The sequence below is a fragment of the Nansenia antarctica genome, assembly GCF_963989245.1.
Source record: "Nansenia antarctica genome assembly, chromosome: 13".
Classification (NCBI taxonomy): Eukaryota; Metazoa; Chordata; class Actinopteri; order Argentiniformes; family Microstomatidae; genus Nansenia; species Nansenia antarctica.
The window spans coordinates 23,739,494-23,764,222 of record NC_137683.1 but is presented as its reverse complement, the minus strand read 5'-3'; the positions used below and the strand labels follow the sequence as shown (position 1 = coordinate 23,764,222).

The 24,729-nt window shown below is 44.7% G+C and overlaps 1 protein-coding gene across 1 annotated transcript; it reads right to left on the bottom strand.

The window, feature by feature from the left end:
• Nucleotides 1–4,008: 4,008 nt before the first annotated feature.
• inhbaa (inhibin subunit beta Aa) lies at nt 4,009–14,575 on the bottom strand (the record flags this gene model as incomplete). The annotated part of the gene is made up of 2 exons (XM_080544436.1): nt 4,009–4,805; nt 14,122–14,575. The coding sequence occupies 2 exons, from the start codon at nt 14,573–14,575 to the stop codon at nt 4,009–4,011; spliced, it is 1,251 nt and encodes a 416-aa protein (XP_080400562.1).
• Between the last annotated feature and the right edge of the window lie 10,154 nt (nt 14,576–24,729).

The following is a 24,729-nucleotide window of genomic DNA, read 5'->3' as shown; positions in this document are numbered from 1 at the left end:
TGTCCAAGTGGTAACTGGGCCACTTCTAGATGTTGGCTAAGATTTAACTTGTTCATGGTGATGCTTCGGTAAAGTGACCACTTCTGGCCCAGGGAACAACGTTGTACCTGGACTTCATCAACATTCTGGCCCAGGCTTGGCCTTGGTGTGGCAAAGGACTGGCTTAGTTTTGGAAACCAGACCTGGCCCACCTCTGGACACATCATTCCACGTGGTTACTGGGCCACGTCCACATGCCGACCAAGGCGTGGCCTTGTCATGGCAAAGATCAGGTTTAGGAATGAGAGCTGGGGGGGGGTATTCCATCGACGTCGCTAAAAGAAAATCCAGGCTTATTTTTGATAACTCTCGCGAGATTTAGCGACGTTAATGGAATACCATAGATGTGGGCCAGATCTGGGCCGTGATATTTTTGTAACGATAAACATTAAAAAGATTATAGAAAGAAATGATAAAAGCTTTAAGCTAAATACAATTAAAATAAAATACTAATAAAAAAGAAGATGAAGGAGAGAAGATAAGGAAAGCAAGGAATGGGGAGGAAGAGGAGAGGAGAGGAAGAGGAGCGGAAGCCACTTTAGATTGTTCGGCACCCTGTGAGCAGTGCTGTCCATTCCTAAGATGACAATGTGGTGGGCAGGGGACAAGAAATGCAGGGCGGGTCCACATCCTGCCAAACCACATGACTGTTGTGTTAATCTGTCTGGCTTTCTGTCTTACCTCATCAGTGATAATGGATGCGTACATAAATGTCTCCTCACAAAATACCATATGCTTTTCGGTGTGTGTAACCATGCGGTTACACGCTAAATTACCTCTGCATCTTACTTCCACACAAGTAACACATACTGTGTTATATTATAGGTATCTGATAGAGACAGTTCAGTACATTGCCCTCCATAAGTATTAGAATGAGGAAGCAGTTTGTCTTCTTTAAGATCTATACTCCAACCGTTTGGATTTGAATTCAAACAATTACTCTGGGGTCAAAGAAGATATTATCAGCTTTAATTCAATGGGGTTCACCATTTAGAAAGTACTTTTTTAAAATACTTGGTTACACGCGGAGATATTTCAGCCTCCTAATGGCTTCTTTGACCTTCATTGATGTGTCTTTGGTCCGCGTGTTGATAGACACCAATAGCTAAAAAGCTTCTAAAAGCGTAGAATCAATACTAGACATTGACAGCTCTCCTGCACAAATGATGTTACGGAACACACCTGACTAACCAGAAACAACCCTAGTCGTCTATCTGTACAGTATAGTATAGTGGATAGTGTACATAGCCTTTATATATGTAAACCAGCTCCTTCCCTTCTTGTGTTTTTGTTTTGTTTTTTTGTTTCCTAACACCAGGGGAGCCACCCCTCCTAAATGTCGTTGTTTGGTACCTGTACTGTAGCAATGACAATAAAGACCATTCATTCATTCATTCATTCATTCATTCATTCATTCATTCATTCATTCATTCAAACACCTGTCAAGCCAATTTTCCAATAATTGTGGTGCTCAGAAATAGGGGGACTATGTATATATACTGCATATACTAAAAAGAAGAAGAAAAAAAAAAGGTATGAGGTTAAAGAAGAGATTCTCAGCTGTTATTCAATGTTTTCCTTTTCCTATTAAAGGGTTGTAATTTCTAAATAGAAAAAGGAAAACGTTGAATAAAAGCTGAGAATCTCTTCTTTAACCTCATAACTGTTTGAAACTGTCAAACTGTTGGAGAGCTACTGTAAAAGAAGACAAAATGCTTCCTCTTCAATACTTATGGAGGGCACTGTAATATGTACTGTATGTATACTGTATGTGTATGAGAGAGAGAGAGAGAGAGAGAGAGAGAAAAGGGGGGGGGATTGTGAGTGTGTGTGTGTGTGTGTGTGTGTGTGTGTGTGTGTGTGTGTGTGTGTGTGCGTGCGTGCGTGCGTGTGTGTGTGTGTGTGTCTGTGTCTGTGTCTGTGTCTGTGTCTGTGTCTGTGTCTGTGCATGTGTGCAAAGAGACTTGGTGTGACCACACACTCCTACACTTATCTAAACATGCTTTTGAAAAAAACAGAGACATTTCTCAGGCATTTGTTTTAGTGTACATCCTTTTAACTTTAATGGTGAAGCAAAACAAAACAAAACAATACTGTAAAATAAATTAGATAAAAAACGTAGCCACAAGCACATTTTGATTTGTACAACAAAGCAATGCAACATATTGGTACTGTATCTGGATTTCCATATATACAGAATAAAAAATATATTTTTTATTCTTTGTCCACTTGTTTCAGTGTCAATTCTTTTGTTTTGTTAAAATAAAATGAAAACAAATACAACCACATATTTTTTTCCAATTTTAGATTTTTTTCAACTTTTTTTTTTTCTTTTTCACTATTGACATTTTTGTATGCATCCATGTACACCGTATAGCACAGTAATGAGTTTACATAATGTTTAACGAGTCTCTACTTCAACTAAACAAAAATGTTGTTGGTAATTGTTTCAAATTGCTTCCTCCCAGACGTTGTACCATTGTGTGTACAGTGCTGTGTGAAAGTAAAAAGAATAGACACCAATTCTCCAAATAAAAACTGTCACTTGGTTTATGTAAGATATGAACCTTCCAATATTTGGAGAGATAATTGGAAATGTGTAACAGTTGTAATACTAAATATCCAGGAAACAATATTTCAAACGTTCAAATTTAATGGACACATTCATTTTCTCCCAATACACAATAATGCTGGCCTACAGTAAGTGCTTTTTTTCAGTTACAACAATAAGCCACTCTCCCACAACACATAGCATTGCGCAAAGCATAGGTTAGAGTGAAGCATCGTGGGAAATGGAGTCACTGTGCAGGAGCAGAGGGAATGTAAGACACTGATTTTAATCTATCGCTGGTCTGGATGTCTTTGTGAAGTGATCTGTCACAGCATGGCAGGGATGGTTGGCAACACTCACACAAACTCTTTGGTGTTGTAAAGGGAAAAAAAATATGCAGTCTTACATGTGTATAAGTGTTCTTCAAATCATCTATTAACTTTTTTCACTTCTTCTTCTCTCTGTTTAAAACTCATGTGCTCTATAGATTTGTCAGTTCATAAGTGCTTTATAACCTTTCTTAAAATACCATTTATATTTGTGACTAGGCTGATCAGAATGTTGGTATAGTGCAAACTGAAAACATTTGTAATGTTTCTTTTAACATTTTTTTTAAAAAACAAAAGCAACACAAAAAGAAACAATAATATTATTATTAATAAAAAATTATAATAATTATAATAATTATACATAGAGAAATGTTTGGTTCCAGCAGCTGGTCCAACTTTCAAGTATCTCACGACAACTCCCACACACACACACACACACACACACACACACACACACTTATCCTCTCTCACACCCATGCTCTCTCGCACACACACACACGCTCACACACACACATACACACAAACATAAAACATACTTCTATCACAAAAGTCTTCCTCTTTTTTTTGTTTCGAAAAAGTAAACAAATGAGAAACGAAACACGTAAAAGAATAATACATCGTAATACTTGACAAGTTGCATAGTTTTGAGATTTTTTCAGGCACCTCATCCACATGGTCTCTCGTCTTGCAGTGCATGAAAGGAGCAACTACACCGTGTATGGGTCACATAAATATCCTCCCACCTCTCTCCCTCTGTTTTGTAACAAAAATATATTATTATTTTTCTTTTTTTCGGAAAGTGCCGCAGAGAACTTCTCTGAGTTATAGATACCCACTGGACTTGCCATTGAGTCCAAAGAGAAGTTGGTCTTGACAAGTGTCTTGCGCGCGCAAGAAAATGACAGAGAGATGGAGGGAGAGGAGGGAGGACAGTGATGTCATACACTCTCTCCTCCTTCCATCTCCCTCCTCTGTTTTTTTCTTTTAGTTCTGTTTCTCCGGGCATGAGTCCAGTCTGACCCCCAAGCCCCTCCCCCAGGCCCAAGCCCCTCCCCCAGGCCCAAGCCCCTCCCCCAGGCCTGCCAACCTTTACGAGCAGCCACACTCCTCCACGATCATATTCTGGATGTCCTTCTTAACAATCTTCTGCTCCTCGTTGTAGTAGAGCATGGACATAGCCCGTAGCCGCGTGGGCACGCAACAGGACTTAATGTTCTGGAAGGGGCTGTAGCCCCGCATGCGGTAGTGATTGATGACGGTGGAGTGGAAGGAGAGGGAGGAGCCTGTGATGCTGGCCACATGGCTGGGGCAATCCCCCTCGCAGTAGTTGGCGTGGTAACCAGGGGGCGCTATGATCCAGTCGTTCCATCCGATGTCCTTGAAGTTGACGTAGAACTGGCGCTTGCAGCAGACGCGCACTTTCCCGTCGCACTCCAGCCCGCGCTTGCGGCGCGCCCGCGTGCCTCCCTCGCCCTGCCGCACCACCGCCATCAGGAACGGCCGGTGGGACTGCTCGCGCTCCTGGGCGCCGCTGGCCGACACCAGGATGGGCGTGGCTCCGGCTTCCGCGCACAGCGGGCAGGAGACCCTCAGGCTCAGGGTGCTGCCGCCGCGCCCCAGCAGAGTCTGGACGCTCGCCGACACGGGGAACGTGTGCCAGCCGCTCCGCCGCGTGTCCACGGCCTTCTCGGCCAGCGGCACGGCCGACGTTGTCTCCTCGCGCCCGTCGCCGGTGTGGATCTGCTGCAGCAGTCGTATGGTGACCTTGGCCCGGCTGCGGTTGGTCTTGGCCAGCCGGAGGAAGAGCCACACGTTAGCCTGCTCCACCAGGGACAGATCCCCACCGTCCGCGGAGATGACAAAGTTGATCATGCCTGGGGAGTCGCCTGGAGAGAGAGAGAGAGAGAAAGAAAGAGAGGGTGGAGGGATATGAATGATTAGTCATGAGATCAAATGATACCCTAGTAATAGGCTTACGTAGTGCACTCTTCTTGATCAAAAGTAGTGCACTTGTGTATATGGGGAATAGGGTGTCATTAAGCCGGAGCTTACATCCGTGCTCATTTGAGTGTAAGTAAAGACTTAATACTAGGCTTTTAAACTGTGCCACCCACATCTGAGACTGATGGGGTGCGATGGGGCCACATCAATAGACTACAGTCGTTTAAGTCATACTAGGGCACGTATCATTAGCATTGCCTAGGTTGACATGTCCTTTTGCATACATTTGCATTTTACATTTTTGGCATTTAGCAGACGCCTTTATCCAACGCGGCTTACAACAATTTGTCTAAGTAAGTGAACCATCTATCCGTCAGTCATCACAATAAAAAAGTACTCTATCTCGAGGCCAGGGGCCGTTGGCAGTCAAAATGTTTAGCTTTTTTGTTTGTTCTTTTCACACACACATTAGATCATCATCCAACTTGGCTTACTTCATTCTATCAACAACGGTGGGAATACCACTTTGGAAAGCTCTCTCTTTGTGCAAAGAATGATATTGATTACATTTTCAATAACATGCAAATATCTTTGGTAACACGTATTCACACACAAAAACACACACAGACATACACACACATAGACACAGACACACACACACACACACACACACACACACACACACACACACACACTGACATCTTATACTCTCCATTTCTTCCTGGAAAACCTTGGGGCAGAACATAATTGGGGGCTTAAGCACCAAGCGATAAGTTACGTAACCTATATTATATATTATTTACCTGACCTTTCCTGGACATCTGTCAGTAACAACCTACAAACTGTAGCAGCCAACAGCCCCAGGCAACACTGTCAGAGGGGGCCTGAAGAACGTCAGTTATTACAGTACGTCCTAATAGGTACCCTTACGGCCACATACAGATGGTACACACAGTCACTTCGCTTGTGATGTGGCACGTAGTTTTTTTTACTGATGTCACTAAAGGAAAGGAAAGGCCCGGGTCGGGTTGATGCATCTGGGCTCAGATCTCCGAGCTCACGCTCAAACCTGGCCCGGCTCCAGGGCTCCTCGCTAGCGGATCTACAGAGTGAGCCTCTGGAAAGCTTCTCCTAACAGATCATTTCAAATGTCTCTGGGCTAATCCCTTCCATTTACACAGGCAAATCTTTACAAAGTGATGTCTCAACAACACATAAAGCTCCTTTCTGGCCTTTCAATTTGGCTGTGGTTCTCAGAGTAACAGATTCCTCTCGGGTCTTTATGTGGACAGACACCTCATGTTGTTTCTGTGAGCTGGATGTCCTTATACGAGTGGAGCTGACGCCTGTATTAGCGAGGCTTGCTTTCCTTTGCTTTCCTATGTGGCTCTCGGGTTAGAGAGCTGATGTTTTTTTTTGTTTTTTTTCATGCCCTTTAAAGACCCAATGAGGCATTACCAATGCTTCTTGTGTTTGTCCTCCCTAGTTGCAACAACAATGATGTCACTTCTGTGTGTGTGTGCGTGTGTGAGTGTGTGTGTGTGTGTGTGAGTGTGTGTGTGTGTGTGTGTGTGTGTGTGTGTGTGTGCTAGTGTGTTCTGTGTGTGCGTGTCCGCAGTCCATACCCATCTGTACAAACACAGCCGTGCATCACAATCGATGCCTCAAAAAAAAAAGATCTTTGCCAGCGGTGGTTCCATCATTGTTCTCCCCTTAATCCTGCTAGTGGTCTTAAGAATGGAGTGGCATTAGAGATCGCTAAGCTGTTCAAACCCAAGGGGGATAACCCTAGCCTCTAAGAAAGTCTTCCCTGGGAAGGAAGGCCACTCAACAAGACTCCTGAAAACACGGGTGAGACTAGCGGGAGAAAGACCACTGAGAGGTAGTACAGTAATCCCTCAACAATAAACACCAATCTTGCCGCGAGAGTACAGTTTGCGCAGCTGTCTCTCACACAAAGATGGAAAATAACATTTACACATTCCTACACCCCCCCCCCCCCCCCCCCCCGCCAACCCCCACCCCCCACCCCCACCTCCCTTCCTCTATTCCTATTGCTTGTCTTCAGAAAAGGACAGAGAGAGAGAGAGAGTCACACACAGAGTGAGAGAGAGAGAGAGAGAGAGAGAGGGAGGGAGAGAGGGTGGGCCAAAGTTACCTGATAGCTTAGAGCAGCGTAAGTGGGGGGTTCCTCTCCTATCCAAATACTGTCTTACTTAATGTGTTCAGTAATCCTACCCTTTATCCAGTGTACCTTGGGAGGGGTAACGGCCTTTGATCTCCTCCCTATGGGGTTCCAGTCTCATTGTATGGCCCACTAATACTCCCATCCTCACTAGGAACAACTACAACAGGGTGGACTGTTAGAACATGCCCGAGTGCCCTTTCTTGTTTTTGTTTCACTTGACCGACTGATGCCAATCAATACATGTTTACTTCTGAATGGAATAGAAAGGCATACCTTAAAAGGTATGCCTAAAGATGTGTGTGAACATTCAGTATATGACTGAACTCGTGGACTTTTTTCTATGACCTGAGATGACCAGTCAGTTACTGTAGCAACGACAGTTGAAACAGATCCCATACCTGCCAATGAACAGCCCACAAGTAGTCCTGCTTTCGGAGCAGACTAAACAGAATGCTTTTGGAGGAATATGCTTTTTTACTATTTGTGTTGTTGTTGCCAGTTCCAGTCTTGTTCAACAAATCTAACTGCTAGATTACTGCATACTGTTTCACCTACTGGCAAGATGTGCAGAATGAAAGTCTATTTGTAAACATTGATGTTCAACAAAATCTTCTTGATGAGGATAAGTTATAAGTTATTTCTTAGTAACTGTTATCCTAGAGTTTAGTTTCCTAGAGAGAACAGCATTTTTTCTCTGACAAGGTCTCAACATGCTAGTTGGTTTTAAAAGGAAGACTTGTGTAACTCTAATTCTACTCTAAAAACAACGTCTAGAAGACTAGACTGTTCTAGGAATGTTCCTTAAATGCTGTCGTGACAACGATAACAACGCTAAAAGGCTCGTGCAAAGAAACAACAGAATGTTCCCCAATGTCATTCTAAGAATGTCGGATTATATTACCGCCAAATTGTAGGAGTAACATTACACTTGGTGGCGTAGCACACTAAGGTGTCAGCCATGTAGTCGCAGGGTCCCCCGGTCATCCCTCCTCTCTCTCACCCATCTTTCCTATCAATCTCCACTATCTCTATCCCAGTAAAGCAGAAATGCTCTAAAAACATGTTTCGGATAACGTTGCAGGTCTCTTGGCAATAGTCTGATTATAAAGTACATTGAATTTACAATGATATATCATGTGATGCTTGCAGCATTGTTGTGTAACATTTGCAAAGAGGGCCATGAAAACATGCTAACATGCTAACATGATAACATGCTAACATTCTAACCACTGCACTGGCTGCAAGGTGGGCATGTTCCATCTCCATGAAGAAAAGAACCATGGAACCAAGCCACGAGGAAAGCCTCCATCTCGGCAGGAGCTAATCGATCAGCTGACTAGAAGTGGTAATGGTTAGTGATGCCATCCATCATGTCACTCTTTTCGACTGGCTCCTTGGCCTTCGCCACCTCAGCCTCTCTCTCTCTCTCTCTCTCTCTCTCTCTCTCTCTGTATCTTTCTGGCCTCACACTCTGTGCCGGGCTCTCCTGAGAGAGGGAGATGAACCAGCAGTTGGTGTGATTTATGACCCTGTAAACACAATCAGACACACCGTGTCCAGGAAGGAGCCTGAGCAGCTTCAGAGAGGCACCACAGGACAAGAGCTCCGCAGGCCAAACCAGTCGGAGGAACAATGGGGAGAGGAGGAGAGTTACAGCCCTGCTCGGGCTCCTAACCTTTTAACAGCAGTGGAGTCAGAGACATCTTGTCTCTATCGAGCTGGGCTTTCATATGTAGCTAAAAAAAGACAAAACAAGCCAGCACATTATGATGCTCCTCCTTACACAGCTCTTTGCCCAGCACTTTCTTCTGTAGGCACACAGACCTAGGATCAGCTTAGACCCTCCCCAAATTCAGACCTTAACCATTAGGGAGGGGAACTAAAAACTGACCATAGATCAGACTCTAGACTAGAGGCACATGTCCTGGGAATGTGGGTGCCCTCCTGTCCTATCTAGAAAGCCACCAGAGTCCCAAGACGCTCACAAGTTTATTTTTAATGGACCAGCCAAGAGATATGGGAAACTATTCACAAAGGTCCACTGTTTGTCAAATCTTTCCTCTGCTTTTTTACAGATGCCGGAACTGCTGGCGGTTCCGTTTGTTTTCTGGCTGGGTGAATGAATAAGGTACTAGAATGGTCTGTAGAAGCCAAGGTTTGTGTTAGTGCTTTTTTTCCGATGCCCTTTCAGAGTAGGCCTTGACAGCTACAGCTTCATTTAGAGACCTAGAGATAACAAGAGAGAGTGAGAGAGAGAGAGAGAGACAGACAGACAGACAGACAGACAGAGACAGAAAGTGAGAGAGAGAGACAGAGACAGAGACAGAGACAGAGACAGAGACAGAGAGAGAGAGAGACAGAGACAGAGACAGAGACAGAGACAGAGACAGAGACAGAGAGAGAGAGAGAGAGAGAGACAGAGACAGAGACAGAGACAGAGAGAGAGAGAGACAGAGACAGAGACAGAGACAGAGACAGAGACAGAGACAGAGAGAGAGAGAGAGACAGAGACAGAGACAGAGACAGAGACAGAGACAGAGAGAGAGAGAGAGAGAGAGAGAGAGAGAGAGAGAGAGAGAGACAGAGACAGAGACAGAGACAGAGACAGAGACAGAGACAGAGAGTGAGAGGGAGAGACAGAGAGTGAGAGGGAGAGAGAGAGAGTGAGAGAGCGGGGAGGGGGGAGATAGGCTTCTCAGTCCTGTCAAATACCAATGGTCAAAGGTTTTGTCACGGCTCTGAATTCTGGTCATGACACAAATATTAAATGCAGTGACAGCATCAAGGAAACAAAGTTTCCTTCAGTATGTCAACCGTACTTTTAGCAGCATGGTGGTTCATTATAGACTTAGGCTACTATTCCTAAGGGAGGGCTAACCGAAACCATTCCACACACTTTCAACCCACTTAACCATGCGTGTTAACAATGAGACAAAAGAGACTACTTTATGCATGGCACTTTAAAATAATATGCCCATTGCGTGTCCTTTTTTTTTTTTTTTTTTACCAGAATCCAGATGTAATGTAATATTATTGGTTAGGCCTAGCTGGGATCCGGCCTTTCGTAACTGGTGTGGAATGTGACCAAGTCAATGTCAGCCTCACAAGTCCTTGTAAGATGGGTCCTTGAGGTTGCTAACTGATACGCTGATGTAGAGCTAGTAGAATACACCAAAGCCATGATAGAGCAAGGCATTGGACTTGACATTGACTGCATCCCAATTCTTAGCCCACCCCGGAAACATGAATTTTAAACACATAGGATTGGTGTAAGCATGGGCCTGAGAGAGTTTCCACCGCGTGTACCACTGTCCATTCATTCCATAAAATGAATGTGGGGAGTGCACAAGTGTACTCTTCAGGGAAAAGGGTAGATCAATGAGATGGGAGGGAGGGATCATCTAGAGATCAACAAGCTTCAGTGCAAAGCTCTGGCCAAAGGCAGTAACATAATAGCTAGTGACTTCATGCCCATCCTAAACATTAAACAGTGAATACAACTCTCTCTCTCTCTTTCTCTCTCTCTCTCTCATATGTATATACATCAAATGTATTTCATCTTATGAGGAAGTATGATTCTTTGTGTCAATCTAAATCAAGATTCTGAGCAGGTAACTGCTCGTCTCTTTCTACAGTGGTTGTGCCCAGCAGAGCCAGTGAGAATGGTCAGTGAGGCTAGGCAACTGGGCACTGTACAACCAAGGTGGCCACCGGAGAGCCTGAGTAAAAAGAGAGACACTGCAACAGGAAGATCAGTCAGTGTGAACGTTGGAATTTTGCTAATGATGTGTTTAATAAATCAGTGTACTCTGCGGATAGGAAGGGGGTTGAAAGGGAGAGCAGGCGCAGAGAGAGAGAGAGAGAGGCTGCAGAGGAAATTGGCACTACCAGTATTCAACACTTTTCCCCCCAATGAGCCAGTGGCTTTCATAAAGCTCGGCCCCGTCTGCCCAAAATAATTATTGAGGCCATCTTCTGTTGAATGAAGCAATTATACGCAGCAGAGGGTCCTGCCTGCCATGGCTAACCCCTGTTCTTTACAGTTTGTTTGTTTTAAGTCTGTGAGGCCCTGAACCTCCTTTTTAATCTATAGTTCATTCAAAGACTATTTATAGCCAATGGGGGACTATGGGTTTTTAATGTAGGCAAACAGGCACAGAGAATGCTCGAGCATAACCTAAATTGTGACCACTACAATAGACTGTTTAGACTTTGAACTGTTTGACTTTGAACTGTTTGACTTTGAACAGGTAGCCAACTCCTGTTAAAATCATTTGGAGTAGCCTAATGTTAGAGGCAGCACTGCAGCCACTCACCTTTTTTTTATCAGAAATGACTGATATCCCCTAATGCACAAACATTCAGAAACTATTAATGGACGCATGGCTATTTGTGACTCGTCAATGTATCTCAGTAATTCTAAAAATGAGTATTATCTTATAAATGTGTCCAGGTTGAACGTGCAATTTCAAAAGATTGTTCAATCAATTTAATCATAAGGGTACACCAGCCAGCCCCATGCGGTGTGTGCGGGTATAGCATGCGCCATGCACATAGGTAAAACCAGTGAGCGAGATTGTAATGAACAAAAAAAGCTTTTGGAAATATAGATTTTGTGAAACCCATAGGTCACCGATTAGACTACCTGCGGTAAGTATCAGGTCATGACAAGAGTGTTTCTCTGGGTGAGTGTTTGTTTTCAAAATATTGCGCAGGACAGTTTCATAATTCAGGTGATGAAAGAACAGCATGGGGGTTTGGACGCGCGTCTGTAAAAAGCCGCTTCATCGGAATTCAAGCGAATGTTTCGCCGCACAGAACGGTTGAACTTGCATCTGGATCATGTGTTCTCCCAAAATAGTTTAGTAGAGAGAAAAGTTGATGTCAACGGGGCACCACAGTACGTGAGCTTAGAATGATAAGGTTCTATCTCCGTTTAGGGCAGTTCAGAGATATTGAGCGTCAAAGTGTTTTCATTCCATTATGTTTTGTGAGATGGAACCTTTGTATTTTATGAATTACTAACTCAAAAATGTCAACATTTTAAAAATAACACCACACAGGCATTAATAAACACCTAATGGATCAGATTATGTAAAAAAAACTCAATTATGACAAAAATGGAGATAGAACCTTATCATTCTAACGTCACGGTATGACGTACTGACTTCCATGTTAGTATTTTATAGTTTATGTTAATAGTGTCATGTTTCTGTTAATGTCATAGGCTGCTGCAGGCAAGGCTCGGGAACATGACAACAGATTTATACTACCGACGCATTCTCACACCGCAGAAAGCAACACTTTAAACTCATATGTCCCTCAACAGCAGCATGCACGACTCACACCACCACCTCAAGCATGCACCATACAGGCCTATCATCCCTTTAAAAGAGTTCTCTGTTTTAATTGGTACCCCCATCTGTCGTTTTTACTATATGCTCTGTAAAACACATTTATAAGTGCAATGGGGAAATGTCTCTTGACATTCATTTGTTATACCCTATCAACAACCATTTAACACCACATCTGCAGGTGAATGCCTACTAGAAGAAATGAGAACATTAGAAAGTCTACACAGAATAGTTCTGCATTATCTCTTCTTTGTAGCTACGCCTTCTTCAGTGTATGCACATAACTTAGTGGGACTGTGACACTTGACATCACACAATGAAAGAGTGTCTCTTTAGAGTCCAACAACCACTGGCTTAAGTAAAGTTCTGTTAGTGTTTAGGGTTAGTGTTTACTGCTAGTGTTTAGCCATACAGTAGGGCTGGCTAAATTTAATCAAGTCAAGTCCTCATGAAGAGGGGCTCTTGAACTCACTGCGAATGTCATTCATGACATGGAGTGCACATCCTTCACACTCTTGTATGTCCCCCCCCCCCCCCCATCTCTCTTACATGCTCTCTCATGCTCTCTCTCTCTCCTTCTCTCCTCACATGCGGAAAAAGAATCAGGTCCCTCTCAATACCACCAACTGACATTTATACAGCATTTGTGAATGAGGGATTCATTCAACAACTCTCCTAGACAAACATCAGCAAGTGTGGCATCTAGTTTCCTCTTAATGCTCTCCCTGCGCAGTTATTGTTCAACATTCTGCAGCTTCATTTGCCTGTTGCTGTTTGTTTGCCAGTGAGAGGAAATGGATCACTGCTGTTGTGCTGCCACTGTTTCTCTTTCTCTCTCTTTCTCTCTTTCTCTTTCTCTCTCTCTCTCTCTCTCTCTTTCCCCTCCTGGACCGCGTGTGTGAATCAGAGCGAACTCAGATCTCTCTACACATCACAGGCTTGACAGCGCCTTTGAAAACGCACCACTCTGAACTCGACAGCCCGCTTTAAACCGCCTGCGAAAGAGTAACTGGATACAATTCTTTTTTCCCCCTTTTTTTTTTTTACACCAAACCTGAGGAGTTTCTCTCTCTCTCTCTCTCTCTCTCTCTCTCTCTCTCTCTCTCTCTCTCTCTTTCAGTAACTTCTCTCTCTCTCTCTCTCTCTATCTCTCTCTCTCTCCCCTCATTCAATAACTTTTCTCTCTTTCTCTTTGCCTTGTCTCGGTTGCTACCGTTTCTGAGAAAAGCGTTCTCACAGTTTCGTGGACAGTCTCAAACAGGAGCTGAGAGAGACACAAGCCTGGTTGGGGGGGGGGTTAAGCAGTAAGCAGATAATTGTGTATTCTTTAAAGCAGCAGGAGGTCATTAGGGACCCTCTGGAGGTGTGTCAGGGGGCTAGTGGTATGTGTTTGTGTATGTGTGTGTGTGTGTGTGTGTGTGTGTGTGTGTGTATGGGGGAATGCTGCAGTGCAGCCCAGGCAGTTCTCTAAGGAGTCAACAGGTTGGACTGTTCAATCGCACAGGTGGAATAAGGCAACTACCCCTCTCGTCCTAGGAGGGAGCGCATCGTTTAAAATAATTACGTCTACAAACCTGCCTGACTGGGTTACGATCCTAGTTTAGTAATCCTTGCATGGTGCCTGTAGTTGACTAAACAAGGAGGACCTCTCTTGTCATTTTCTCTCTTTCACAGACACACACACACACACACACACACACACACACCTGTGGCACTCACCAGCCTCGGCAAAGGTTATGACTTCTGTCTGTTCCGCTAGCTCGCTGGCGGTGGGTCGCCCGCGGCCCTCCTCGTCGATCTGCACGCTCCCGTCCTCCCCCACGCGTCCCACATGCAGCTTGCGTATGGCGTTCAGCAGGGCAGCGCGGGGGACCGGGTGGGTGATGTTGGGACGCGACTGCAGATGCAGCATGTTGAGGATATGCCTCTTCACCGCCTCCACCACGTCAGGCTGGGCGCCTTCCTCCTCCTCCCCCTGGCCGTGCTTCATCCTCGCCAGGGCGCAGGACGGGCAGTCGGTGCCCTCCTCCGGGAGCGGCTGAGGCTGTTGTTGTGACCCCGGCGTCTGGCCCCCGCTGCTGCCCACCGCTGAGGACCCGGAGACGGGTAGAGAACCGGAGCAGCTGTGGGCCAACAGCAGAAACAGCCCGCTGAGGAGAGGCAGAGGAGACATCCTGGCAAGGAAGGAGTTTTGCTGCTGGGACCAGGAGGATATTGAAGTGCAACAAACTGTGCAGGAGAAAATGATGAGGAAGAAGGGTGGGGGTGGGGTGGGGGGGGGGAAGGAGTGTAGGTCCCTGTGCCAAAAACACACACACAAAAAAAAGAACTCCCCCCTGAACAAGGTATCTGCAGCTCTTGTAGAAAGGTATTGAGTCTCAGTACTGGTATAGCCTAAGACTTGTAGCTGGAAGTTGGGAAAAAAGTCACACCTAAACTGGGTAAAAAAAGTGTGCAAAAGAGAGTAATCCTTGTCTTGAGAAAGCTGAGGGATGTTTGGAGAAGGAGATGTGAGGACGGAAGGACGGTCTTGCCAGTGCTGGATTTGGAGAGATCAGTCTGGTCCTTAGGAAGCTGAATGTCAGTGTCTGGGAGAAGAAGGGCTGTCTGCCTCTGAAGGTTGCCCCAGGGAAGCTGTAGTTCTCTCTGGTGAGGTCTGGGAATGCTCACTGTGCACAAGTTGAACGGTTTTGTCAGAGTGTTAGAGTGGGCAGGGCTCTCTCTCTCTGCTGTCTCTCTTTTTCTCTCTCTCTTTCTCTCTCTCTCTCTCTCTCTCTCTCTCCCTCTCCCTCTGTACTTCTCCCTGACTGTGTCTTACGGTAATTATACCTCCCTCTTCCCTCCCTCCCTCCCTCCCTCCCTCCTTCCCTATAAATCCCACCCTTACTCTATCACTACATCTGACTCATTTTCAACTATTACCTTATTTATTTATTATTGTGTCTGACTGTAGGAAGGCTTGCTAACTTTTTTCCCCTCACAGTTTTGTGGGCTGTGCATTTTGAAATACTTTAATGACATATGATTTACAGCCACGTTTATTTGTCATGTCACTTTATCCTTGCCAGACCTCAACTTGTTCATTCCCCAACTAACCACTGTTCAATTAGCGTTCGGTGATTTGAGTCTTGTCATTTAAACGCCCATTGATTAGCAACGAGGCACACTGACAACTTTACTTAAGGCATGACTTATATGGATGTATTTTAGAGTTTGTTTGAAGTTTCACCCTTGACGTTGAACTTATCTTAAAGTTTTGTCTCTTGCATTGAACTGGGCTGGCTAGAATGGTCAAAGACGTAGCACACCATATTAGGATGTAGTTGTGCATCCTGCTGGCAAGGACGCATCAGACAAACCACCCCTTTCAGTGTCCTTTGTGGTCATTTGTTTCTTCTTTTGTAAATGGCTCACTGGGTTCGCCAGAACCGCTGGTCGGTCAGTTGGACGTGGTAAAGATCCTGGGTTTTTTGGGGTTCCCCCCCACCCCTCCCTTCCTATGATGCTTACGTTCCCCCCGCCTATTTCCCAGGAAGTGAGCACAGGGTCAACTTCTTGTTTTAATATGTTTGAGGTCAGACGTCTGGGTTTCACCATGACACGATTGTTCTGTGTGACATCATCAAAGGCAAAGTAGGAGGGCTGCCGTGAGTCGTCCCGCCTGTCCGAAAAACAAATGCAAACTCATGCAAACGTCATCTCAGTGTGTGTTACCAAATAAGACATGGATCTTGATCAATGGAAATTAACTGTCGATTTTTAACAGCTCCAGATAGTGACCGCTTATTGCTCACTGTCATCTGTTGTCGTGCGGTTGTGGTTGACATTGATCATTTTTTTGTTTTTGCTTTTTTAAGATGAAAACAAACCTAAGATCATTTTGAATTAGAAAGTTTTAGATATGTTCCATAGCTTTGTGAGACTGCAGTTGGACTATAGCCATAATCTCTGATTGAATATTGCATTGATTATCTTTTTATCTTTCTGGAGTTTACTGTTTATCTACTGTTTACATTTGTGGAAAATCAAGTACAGTTGTACAGTTTTTTGTGTGCTAAACCATTTAGCACTATGTACTACTACTGTTCTATTCAATTATGAATTAACCATTGGTTGAGTTTCTACAGTGTAGACAGACATACGGTACCAGAGGCAGACAGTAGTACAGAAGTCTCACTCAACTATGCCCTCTTGTGGACGTATATCATACATGCACCCACATTATCAGGTGCTTTATTTCATTTCCTTATTTTATCACGCCTCCTATTCTTTTTCCGCCCCCCCTCCCCCCCCCACCCCTTTCTCTCTCCCTTTTTCTCATTCTCTCTCTCTCACGCTCTCTCTTTCTCTGTGTCTCAATCTCTTGTCTGTCTGTCTCTCAGCGTCATCCCTCTCCCTATCCCCCTCCTCATTCCCTCCTCCTATCTCTCAGGCAGGTCAAAGGTCACTTCCTTCCTCTCTGGCATCATGAAAAACATAATAGCACGTCGTTCTGCTCATAACAGATTTACGGCCCTGGAGACCAGGGAATAAGCTCCGTGCTTCTCCACAGACTTTCCCTCCTCTGTGTCAGAGAGTCTTCTGCTGATGGAGCGGCGGAGCGGCGCGATGTGACGCTGAATGTATCATGTCACCCAGAGAAGGACATCAGCTCCTCTGGCCCAGAGGCTGCAGCTGGGATGTCCTGCTGCTGAGAGGTACAATGGGTCCTTCAGGCCTGGATATAAGGCGTTTGTGCGTGTGTGTGTGTGTGTGGTGTGTGTGTGCGTGTGTGTGTGGTTAGTGTGTGTGTGTGTGTGTGTGGTTAGTGTGTGTGTGGTTAGTGTGTGTGTGTGTGTGGTTAGTGTGTGTGTGGTGTGTATGTGTATGTGTATGTGTGTGTGTGTGCGTGTGTGTCTGTGTGTGTGTGGTTTGTGTGGTAAGTGTGTGTGTGTGTGTTTATGATCATTACGATGTCGACGCCAATGATTATGATGATTACGGCGATTATTGTGTATTATTATTATTATTACTACCATTATTATTGTTCTTTATGGTGTGTATCCTGTCTGAGCCGCAGAAGGGGCCTGAGTGTGATGGATGGGTTCACTCCACGTCCACGCTGAGGGAGGGAGAAAGGGATGCCGGGAGTTCAGCAACACTTGAGTCGAGCCATTCCTCACCGTCACGGCAGGGAGCAGTGAGCAGACCCCATTAAAACCAAATCCCCAACAAGGGACACGGGGAGGACCGGAGTGTGAAGCTTGGAGAAGGGGGGGGTGGCGCGGGGGGAGGTTTGCCCTGAGAAAAGGAGAGAGAGAGAGAGAGAGAGAGAGAGAGAGAGAGTACTAGATGAGTAAGTTTTTCTCCAGATGTGTTTTTTCTCCTCTGAGGCGTAACGCTCTCCATCCCCGTTCACGGAAGAAGAGTGTTGACAGAGGCGGGTCCCGGTAATATCCCGCTAATTCTACTGTTACTGTTGTCTGTGTGAGCTGACCTGCGGGTATAGGGAATACCGGTAAATCTTTTTACCTGTAGCAGACCCGTGGTCGTGATCCCGGTAAAATGCCAATCAGGGGTTTTGTGTGTGGAGATGATACATTTCCGTTTCAGCCCCCTTGCTCTGTTTACGTTCAGAGGCGTGATGCTCACTTGATCAGACAGATTAGTAGTTTGGGTATGTGTGACTAAAAACGGTGTCACTATCCTGTTGTTGGACCACTGCTGGGTATTCTTATTTTATTTATTTATTTATTTTTGGTAAGATTTTATTTTCCATTTTCTTTTTACACAAAACATTATACACACCACATCCTAACCTAAATACACCACAACATTTATACGCACCCATTACTTGACAAACATCACAACACATCTCAACTTGACATACATCACAACGCATCACAGCTTGACATACATCACCACACATCACAGCTTGACATACATCACCACACATCACAGCTTGACATACATCACCACACATCACAGCTTGACATACATCACCACACATCACAGCTTGACATACATCACCACACATCACAGCTTGACATACATCACCACACATCACAGCTTGACATACATCACCACACATCACAGCTTGACATACATCACCACACATCACAGCTTGACATACATCACCACACATCACACCTTGATATACATCACAACACATCACAACTTGACAAACATCACCACTGCTGGGTATTCTGGGTGCCCTAAGCGTAATTGCAACTTGTAGTAGTAGATGCCTTCAGAGAAAACGGATAGCGCTAGCACTAACGGAGGTGTAATAATGCTCTAATGGTGCCTATTGTAGTTGTGCTTCATCTTCAATGTCAATAATTCATCATGATGATGATGATTATGATGATGATCATTAGGCTGTTTCGGTGCCCCCTCCGGGCACTTGGCGCCCTACGCACAGCGTGTGACGCACGTGTACATAGTGGCGGCCCTGATGTTATTACACGCCTCACATCTCAATACTGAAATAGATACACCTTGCCTTTTGGCATGAGAGAAACGTGCCCTTAAGGCATCCGGCCCCCTTCACAATAATAAATAAAGCGTGGCGCTAGTGATGCACAATGTAGCGTACCTGAGAAATATCAACGTTGCACACTAATATCTGGAAACTGGGTAGGTAAATCACAGTAAGTCAAGGCCTGGGTAAACGGGGGGGTCAGACGGAAGAAAAAAAAACAGGAATTGGTTTCAGGCATTTTACTGTTATGTTTGTAGGAATAGGGCAGAGAAAACCAGTGCTCAGGTCAGGATGCTGTCTACAGTTGTCCCTCTTCTTATCTCACGGTACTGAAAGAGATTAAGGTAGGGGCCCCCCTGGGCAGACTGACACAGGGAGCAGCCTACCTGAGGGAAAGAGGTGGGGCTCTGGACAGACAAAGAGGGAGATGTGATGTGATGAGAGAGACAGTAAGTGAGAGACAAAGACAAGATGTGGGAGAGAAAGAAAGAGAGTAGGTGAGAGACAGACAGACAAGAAGAGAGAGAGAGAGACAGACAAGAAGAGAGAGAAAGAGAGTAGGTGAGAGACAGACAAGAAGAGAGAGAGAGAGAGAGAGAGAGAGTAGGTGAGAGACGAAGACGAAAAGTGGAAGAGAGAGGCAATAGAGAGAGCAGGGTCTGTCTGGCCACATCACGTCCCAACTGACAGCCTCAATGTGTTGTGTTCCTATTGCTGTGGAAATGTTGCTTGTATAAACAGCCCACCTAGTGTAAGTGGAAGTCTGTCTACAGAATAATAAAAAAACACTTCACTATGCCAATAGTGTTTGTTGTTCCTCGGAGGCCTCTGCATGTTTATATGTCCTGAGTCTGTCCCAGGTTAAAGGACCATCCATTTAAACCATAGCCATGGTTCTATTTCACAGTCCATGCCAGGCTACAATGTGGGTTGGCTGAGCTATAGTGATGATACACTTGGACCCAAATTGACAGTGTGTCTTCAGTCCCCCAAGCCTGTTGGAAAGGTACTGTAGAAGTGTGTCTAATGTGTGTCTGGCTTGCTTTAGTGATGAGACCCCACCCAAAGGGAAAACATCTTTATGCTTTATGAATGTTTCTCGGCGCCTGTTTATTTATACGCAGCGTTCGGTATAGGACTTGGACAGGGGTGTAGTGTAGCTGCTTGGGAAACGGGCACGTTACCAGAAAGTCTATAAGTCTGAATTGCGTCTGTAAATATGCAACTGACATTAAAACATTTGAGCTATGTTGTGAAACAGACTAGGTGAGGCCATAAATCTTAGGTGAATAAAATAATAATAAACATGTTGTACAAATGTTATTGTTAAGAATTTGTTCCTCCCAGAAATGACTTATTAACAACTTAATAAAGGTTGTGGTGGTGTGTTGTTGTAGCTGTAATAAGGGTTCTAGTAAGGTAAGCTGAACAAATGCAGAGAGGAGAGAAAGTAGTGAAAGAGGGGGAGTGGGGGTGGGGGGGCGGGCGGGCGGATGGACGACAAAGACATTATGAACTTGTACACTCAGGTCCCTGACCTTTTTAGCACTGGTGACCTCACTGAGATGGATAGACCTGCTGGAAACCCCATTACTGTAGACCTTTCTGTTGTAGGATGGAGAGAGATGAACCATAGGAGTAGGATGGAGAAGAAGAGGGGGAGGAAGAAGGAAATGGAAAGAGAGTTGAGAGTGAGAGAGGAAGATAGCAAGTGAGAAAGAGAGAGAACCGGACGCGGACAGAGAGAGAGAGAGAGAGAGAGAGAGAGAGAGAGAGGCAGATGAAGAGGGTGGGGTGGGGGTAACGGCATTCTCCAACACAGCTGTGTGTGACGGTGTAGGGAACCCAGACAGCTTAAAACTGTTTCCGAAAGCCGATGGCTCCATGACAAGCTTCTTCCACACACACACCACACACACACACAGACACACACACACACACACACACACACACCCGGGGGGATTTTTTACGGCCCATATGCTGTCTAACGGTAATAAACTGTCCTTTGTTTTGATATGCGCGTGTAGATGCACGTGTATGTGTGCGTCTGTGTGTGTGTGTATGAGTATCCCTTAAGATTGGCTAGCTTTGACTCAACACACATTGGAAAAAAACTAACATAATAACTGTGACCGCCATGCGCCTGCGTCTATGCATGCTTGCGTGCATGTAGCTCCCCCAGAGTTTGACACATCCCAGATCCAGCCGCATGACACCTCAAAGGGTCTGTCTGATTCAGGGGGCTTACGCGGCCCTACCTCACTCTCACTACCAATGTAGTCTATGACTCACCCTCTTAGCTGGGTGGGATAACGCAGCGCCCCTCTGAGTAAGACAGCTTGATAGACGCTGACCATCCTTCCTGTTCAAAGCCCATTATTAAAACAACAATATTAGTAACTACTTTCTTCACTTGGTGGGGCCTATGATTTGAACTGTTGCTATGTTAAGTGCTCTCTAGAATTCCCCAGCTCTTTATTGGCAGGGCCTGACGACAAACGAGAAGCTATTTGGCGAGCCGTGTCGGGAGAGCGGCTTGATGGAGTGTTTTTTGTCATAGCTTATACACAGTATGTGAGAAGAGAGTCATTCGATCCCAATATTTCTGTATCTCTCATCTCCGATCGTTCTGGTGATGCCAGGTTTAGTCACATCAACTCACCAACTCAGCTAAAAGACCTACCTTTACCGGAAGGCTTTTAGCTAATCCATCTTTTGCGCTTCATCCATTAAAGACGTTTTTATTTTATTAAATGTATTTCTACTCATTTGTTTTAATTTATTTTAATTTATGCTGTTGTGTTTATTTGTTCTCGCCATATTTTTGTGTTCTTGTTTTATAAATGATGTTTATTATTATTATTATTATTATTATTAACGTTTTAATTATTATTGAACTTACTGTCCATTCTATTTGATACTAGTATATATTTGGTTTATTTATTTATTTATTGTATGATCAACCTTGTAATGTTCCGCGTTGCCATAATTGTAATCAGGATCAGGAATCTAGCCGTTGATTACTCTTGACCTAATCCATGTGTCTAGCCTCTGTTTTTCCTACACTGGAAAAAAACAAAAGTTATGAAAAAGTTTTGTCATAACTGTAGCGGATTACTGGTTGCGTTGACTCAAGTACCCCACTTACACTCATTTAACCACATAATTGTATCATAGATCATAGTAGCTGTATATGTTTTGTCTTCATTCGGTGACTGTTGGAGAAGTGAGATTCAGGATGCAACGACTGAGTGATTTTCCCCAGTGAAGTTATTAATCACCACCAGCATTGAGAAACTCTGTGTTGTACAACAAACCACACTATTTACATTACTTGAAATCCAACGAAATCCCAACGAAAAAGGAAGTTTAGAACCACAGATGGAGAGTTTTCGTCATTCATGAAGTCATTCTTCACCCCCCCCCACACCACACACCGCCACCCCAGGGAATCAGCTTTAGACCAGACATGTCCTTCTCCTCCACCCTCTGTGAGCGGCGCAGTGCCCTGACTGGCTGGCTGGGAGGGAAAGCAGTGGGCGAGGTGAGGGGCCAGGGAGAAGAGTCTCACAGTTCACAGCTGCCCACCTGGGAGAGAGGGAGGGAGGGAGGGAGAGAGAGGGGGAGGGAGAGAGGGAGAGAGAGGGGGAGAGAGAGGGGGAGAGAGAGAGAGAGAGAATCCCTTGCACTCTCTTTTGCCCAGAGGGGCATGATGTGGCCGCCCACCCCTCCGACTTACCCTTCACCTAACTCACACATTCCAAGAATGAAAGGAGGAAAAGGGAAAGAGCCCAATGGGAATATATAAGTGTAGTCTGCAGTCACAGTAGATTTGTTCTTCATGTCCCTATGGAACCAGTTCACAAACTTTGTGCATCAGCATCCCATCATATACAGGTTGACTTACTGTATAATGTTTCTTTTTTTTTCTTTCTTTCTCATGTGCAATTCATTCACCAACTGTGTATTTCTTTTTCTAGAGGCCTCTGGTGGTTTACGTAACGGTAACTCTCTGCTGTAGTAGTGATTAGGGGTGTAACGATACATCGATTCACATCGATGCATCGATTCATTGACTAACGATCTGATTACATCGATGCAATGTAAAAATATCGATATATATCGTCATCTTATGCGCGCAGAGAGAGAGAGAGACTTGAAAAAGATACGAATGTTTTTCATTTTTGATGAGAGACAGTAAGTCTATCCCTTTTAATATATATTTTGGAACATCTCTCTGAACGTTAACATACTCGCGTTCGCAATGTGTGACTCGCATTCACCGTGTGTGACTGTCTACTCTGGCTCGGCTCCACTTCTCGGCTCCTCCTCCTCTCGCGTTCGGCAATCTCCGGTGATCTTCGGAAATGTTCGGCTTGTGTGAGTGCGTCTAATGAGAGTGCGTCTAACGGGAGTCTAATGGGCGAATACATTGACCGTTTTGGACACCAAAGATATTTTTTAACATCTACTCTTCGAGGCGAATCCAGTCAGACCAATATCAGACCTGCTGGACGTGTGTGACACGTGTGTGGACGTGTGTGTGTGTGTGCGTGTGTGACTGGATGTCTCTCTGAACCTGTGTGTGTGTGTGTGTGTGTGTGTGTGTGTGTGTATGTTAATGAGCTGTATGTTAATTACCACTTATTACAATTGATAATTGTGTTAGATTGGCATTTGATATCGCGTCATATCGATCATATCGTCATATCGATCTTGAATCGAATCGAATCGAAATCGTATCGTGACTGACATTGTGATATCGTCAAACATTGTATCGTCATACAAACAAATCGATATAATATCGTATCGTGATGAAGCTGGTGATTTACACCCCTAGTAGTGATGCACAGATAAAGATCTTATTCATACTTACTGTCCATTCTATTTGATACTAGTATATATTTTGTTTATGTATTTAGTTATTGTATGATCAACCTTGTAATGTTTCGCGTTGCCACAATTGTAATCAGGATCAGGAATCTAGCCGTTGATTACTCTTGACCTAATCCATGTGTCTAGCCTCTGTTTTTCCTACACTGGAAAAAAAACTAAAGTTATGAAAAAGTTTTGTCATAACTGCAGTGGGTCTGTGGCTTATTTACGGTAATTCTCTGCTGTAGTGATGCACAGATAAAGATCTGATAGTGTCTGCCACTCTTAATATAAACTGACATAAACTGCCCCCTTCCCTAGGCCCCTACCACCCCACCGCCCCCGCCCCCCACCCCCCCCTCTGGGTCAGAAGGTACAGCTAAGACCACCTGTCAGTCACAGAACACAGCCTCCACGTCTCCCTGTCTGTCAGGAGCCAGAGTTCTGTGTGAGGCCTGAGCCCCACCTTCGTGTTGATCAATCCATGGCTCAATACGCGATGACACACACACGCCTTAACTGTCTGGCCTCGCTCGTTGACGAACCTCCTCCACTGTTTTAAAAGTATTAAACAAGTCCTAAATTGTCTGGCCTTGACTGTGTCTCCCCCCTCCTACTCTTGTTTTTAAAAGTATTGAACAAGTCTTGAGACTTTTGTGTGTTCAGGCTAGGCTAGGTGTGCGAGGTTTTATTGGTGTATGTATGACATCAGTTGGCACGACTAAGCTGTTTTAGGTAGATCCCCTCAGTCTACATGCCCTGAGGCTAGATGGTTACACACTCCAAAATACAACTATGATCTCATCTCTCTTCTCTGTAACCAAGGGGGAAGTGGCGAGGTTGTGTGGGGGAGGGGCGACACAAAAGAAAACAACATAGGTTGTGAAATCTGTTTGTTATTGTATAGTTGAATTATGGAATGTGTCGAGAAGGCTGAGTTGTGTCCTATAATTATACTCGTTTTTTTTTTCAACCTCATCATGGCAAGT